Source organism: Colossoma macropomum, unplaced genomic scaffold (genome assembly GCF_904425465.1).
Source record: "Colossoma macropomum unplaced genomic scaffold, Colossoma_macropomum, whole genome shotgun sequence".
NCBI lineage: Eukaryota > Metazoa > Chordata > Actinopteri > Characiformes > Serrasalmidae > Colossoma > Colossoma macropomum.
This window is the reverse complement of record NW_023494810.1, coordinates 34,313,612-34,316,354: the sequence shown is the minus strand read 5'-3', so window position 1 is coordinate 34,316,354 and position 2,743 is coordinate 34,313,612. Positions and strand designations below refer to the sequence as shown.

At 48.1% G+C, this 2,743-nt stretch overlaps 1 protein-coding gene across 1 annotated transcript in view; it reads left to right on the top strand.

Annotated features, from left to right (window-relative positions):
* Nucleotides 1-2,507, top strand: part of LOC118799905 (transmembrane protein 88B) — a 14,929-nt gene extending 12,422 nt beyond the window's left edge. The window contains exons 2-3 of the mRNA XM_036559999.1: nt 244-532; nt 2,280-2,507. Coding sequence (XP_036415892.1) covers nt 245-532; nt 2,280-2,507 — 516 coding nt within the window. The 5' untranslated portion in view covers nt 244. The remainder of the gene's footprint in view (nt 1-243; nt 533-2,279) is intronic.
* Nucleotides 2,508-2,743: the final 236 nt, after the last annotated feature.

Genomic DNA, 2,743 nt, shown 5'->3' with positions numbered 1-2,743 from the left:
GGGCAGCTAGGAAGCATAATGTCCCAGAGACGTCGCTATAGTCACCGTAACAACCACCAACCACCAAAACTCCACATTTGCTGTAACGCTGTACTGAGCAGGCCAGGAGAATAAGTGCAGCGATACAAGGACAATACTGCAGGTCATCTAGGCGCTGTTTTCACACTGCTGTGTTAGTAAAGTCTCTCTCTCTCTCTCTCTCTCTCTCTCTCTCTCTCTCTCTGTCTCTCTCTCTCTCTGCAGGATGTGTGGAGTGGAAGTGGACGATGGAGTGGAGGATGAGCACGAGGTGGAGGATGAGTTTGGGGTGTGTGAGGGGGTGCGGATGTTGCCCCCCCCGGTGGCGCGCTGTGATGGGAGCGTGTGGGGCTCCCGGCGCGGGCGCTGTGAGTGTGTGTGTTGGGGGTTAGGGCTGGTGCTGTGGAACCTGGCGCTGACCGGCGTGTGTGTGACGCTGATGGCCGCAGTGTTTACGCTGGTGCTGCTGCCGGCCGTCCTGCTGCTGTACGCAGGCTTCCTCTGTCATTCACGGGTAAGAGAGCAATAAGAGTATATATATACACACTCACTGTCCACTTTATCAGCTCCACTGACCATATAAAATATACATATTTCACTGTAGTTCTACAGTTACAGACTGTAGTCCGTCTGTTTCTCTGCATACTTTGTTAGCCCCCTTTTACCCTGTTCTTCAGTGGTCAGGACCCCCATGGACCCTCACACAGCAGGTACTATTTGGGTGGTGGGTCATTCTCAGCACTGCAGTAACACTGATGTGGTGGTGGGGTGTTATTGTGTGGTGCGCTGGTGTGAGTGGATCAGATGCAGCAGTGCTGCTACAGTCTGTAACTGTAGAACTACAAAGTGGTCAGTGGAGCTGATAAAATGGACAGTGAGCGCAGAAACATGGAGGTGGTTTTAATGTTATAGCTGATTGGTATATAATAATATTACTACACACCAACATCAATCAAATATGTGTCAGTATCAATATGCAATAATTTTGTAATCCAAATCGCTGCTGTCGGAACAAAACCTTGTATCTCCATTTTTGTCATGAATTCAGTTTTTGGCAACAGCCAAAGCCTGTTGTTCTTTACATTGTGCTTAATGTTTCTGATGAATGGACCAAAAGAAATGACCCAAAATGACTTGAAAAGAAGTCTGGTTCCATTGACTTACATTAAACGTGAAGTATGTTTTTTGCTTCTCCTGTAAAGCTACCATTTTGGAGATACGAGGTTTTGTTCCGACAGCAGTGATATGTTTTATATCTATGTAAGCACAGCACCGTGCTAAAGTCAGAGACCACTCTCTCAGTTATTTCATTTCCAGCCAAAACGGCCATGAAGTACAAGTTATTCATTTTTTAGTGTCAGGAAAAAAGCAGAAGTGCATATTTAACAGCAAATTACCCAGAATCCTCATCAGCTAAATCTAATCTCAGCTGTGTGAGTCAGTGAGTCACTCTTCTCCTTTATTCCAGCTTCCGTTCTTTCCAGGAGACTCACTTTCAGTTCCTCAAAGAATCTGCAGACACACCTCCAAAGTTCAGTCTTAGAAGCTGGTTGATGATTTTCTGAAGTAATCAAACACATTCAGTGGTGTTGAGGTCTGGACTCTGGGGTGGTCAGTCCATCGTTCAGCTTCTTTGTTTGATGTGTCCGTCTCCTTTTCTCAGTGAGGTTCTTCTTGATCAGCTACACATCCTTTCAGACCCACAGCGCTGAGTCGTCTTCTCACAGTGGAAGGATGGACAGAAACACCTGTGGATGTTTTCAGATCTGAAGTAGCTTGATTTTCTCCTCTCTCTCAGAGATGAAAGCTTTAAGTGCTGTTTATCTGATGGGGGCAGTTTTGGGGTCGACCAGCTCTTCCAGGTGGTCGTTAGGAGGCACATTTTTCTGGAGCTTTTAATCAGTTTTCTCCTTCCTTATGCAAGTGGAATGATGGGTGGTCCCTGACTTTTACACGGTTCTGTAAGGGTCCTACAGTCACGCTGAGCCCAGGTGCTGGTTAGCATTTAATAGCCTGTTATTTTGATTCGGCTGGAGAATTCTAATTCCCTTCAGCATCTGTAAATTGTATTTCAATGAACTGCGGGAGTGTATGTGTGTGTGCGTGCGTGCGTGTGTGTGTGTGTGTGTGTGTGTGTGTGTGTGTGTGTGGTGTTATTGACAGCTCTGTGGCCGGTTCTTATCTTGAAGCTGTCACACACTACTACCTCCCTCACAAACACACTATACTGACTCCCCCCGCCGTCCTCTCCATCTCTTCAGGTCCTCGCGTCCCCCTCAGCTATCTGCCGTTACCTTGACGACAACAGTTGCTCCGCCCTCATTATCCTCGGCTTTGTGATGATGTCACCGCTGGTCGTGGTCGCCGCGGCAACTTTCTGCGGCCTGCTCAGGCGGTTCCGCCTCCTGCTGTACTTTCAGCCAATATCGGGAGCCCGGTACAGGGGGCGGGGCTTCGTGTGGAGGCAGGACTTCCATGCCTGGGTGTGACGGACTGCTTCATCTTCTCGGCCCGGGCTCACTGATCCTGGAACAGTTTTTTTGTTTAAACCCAAACCTCGCCGAGGCATCGCCAACCAAAATCCGAAACTGGTTAACAATCAGTTACCAAGGACTTCTTCAGTAAATGCTCAGAACCCGACGCTCTGGAGAACCTGAGAGGAACAGCAGAAGTGTTGCCATCACTGCTCAAGGCCTAGAAGGCGTTAGCGTAGTAACACAAAAAG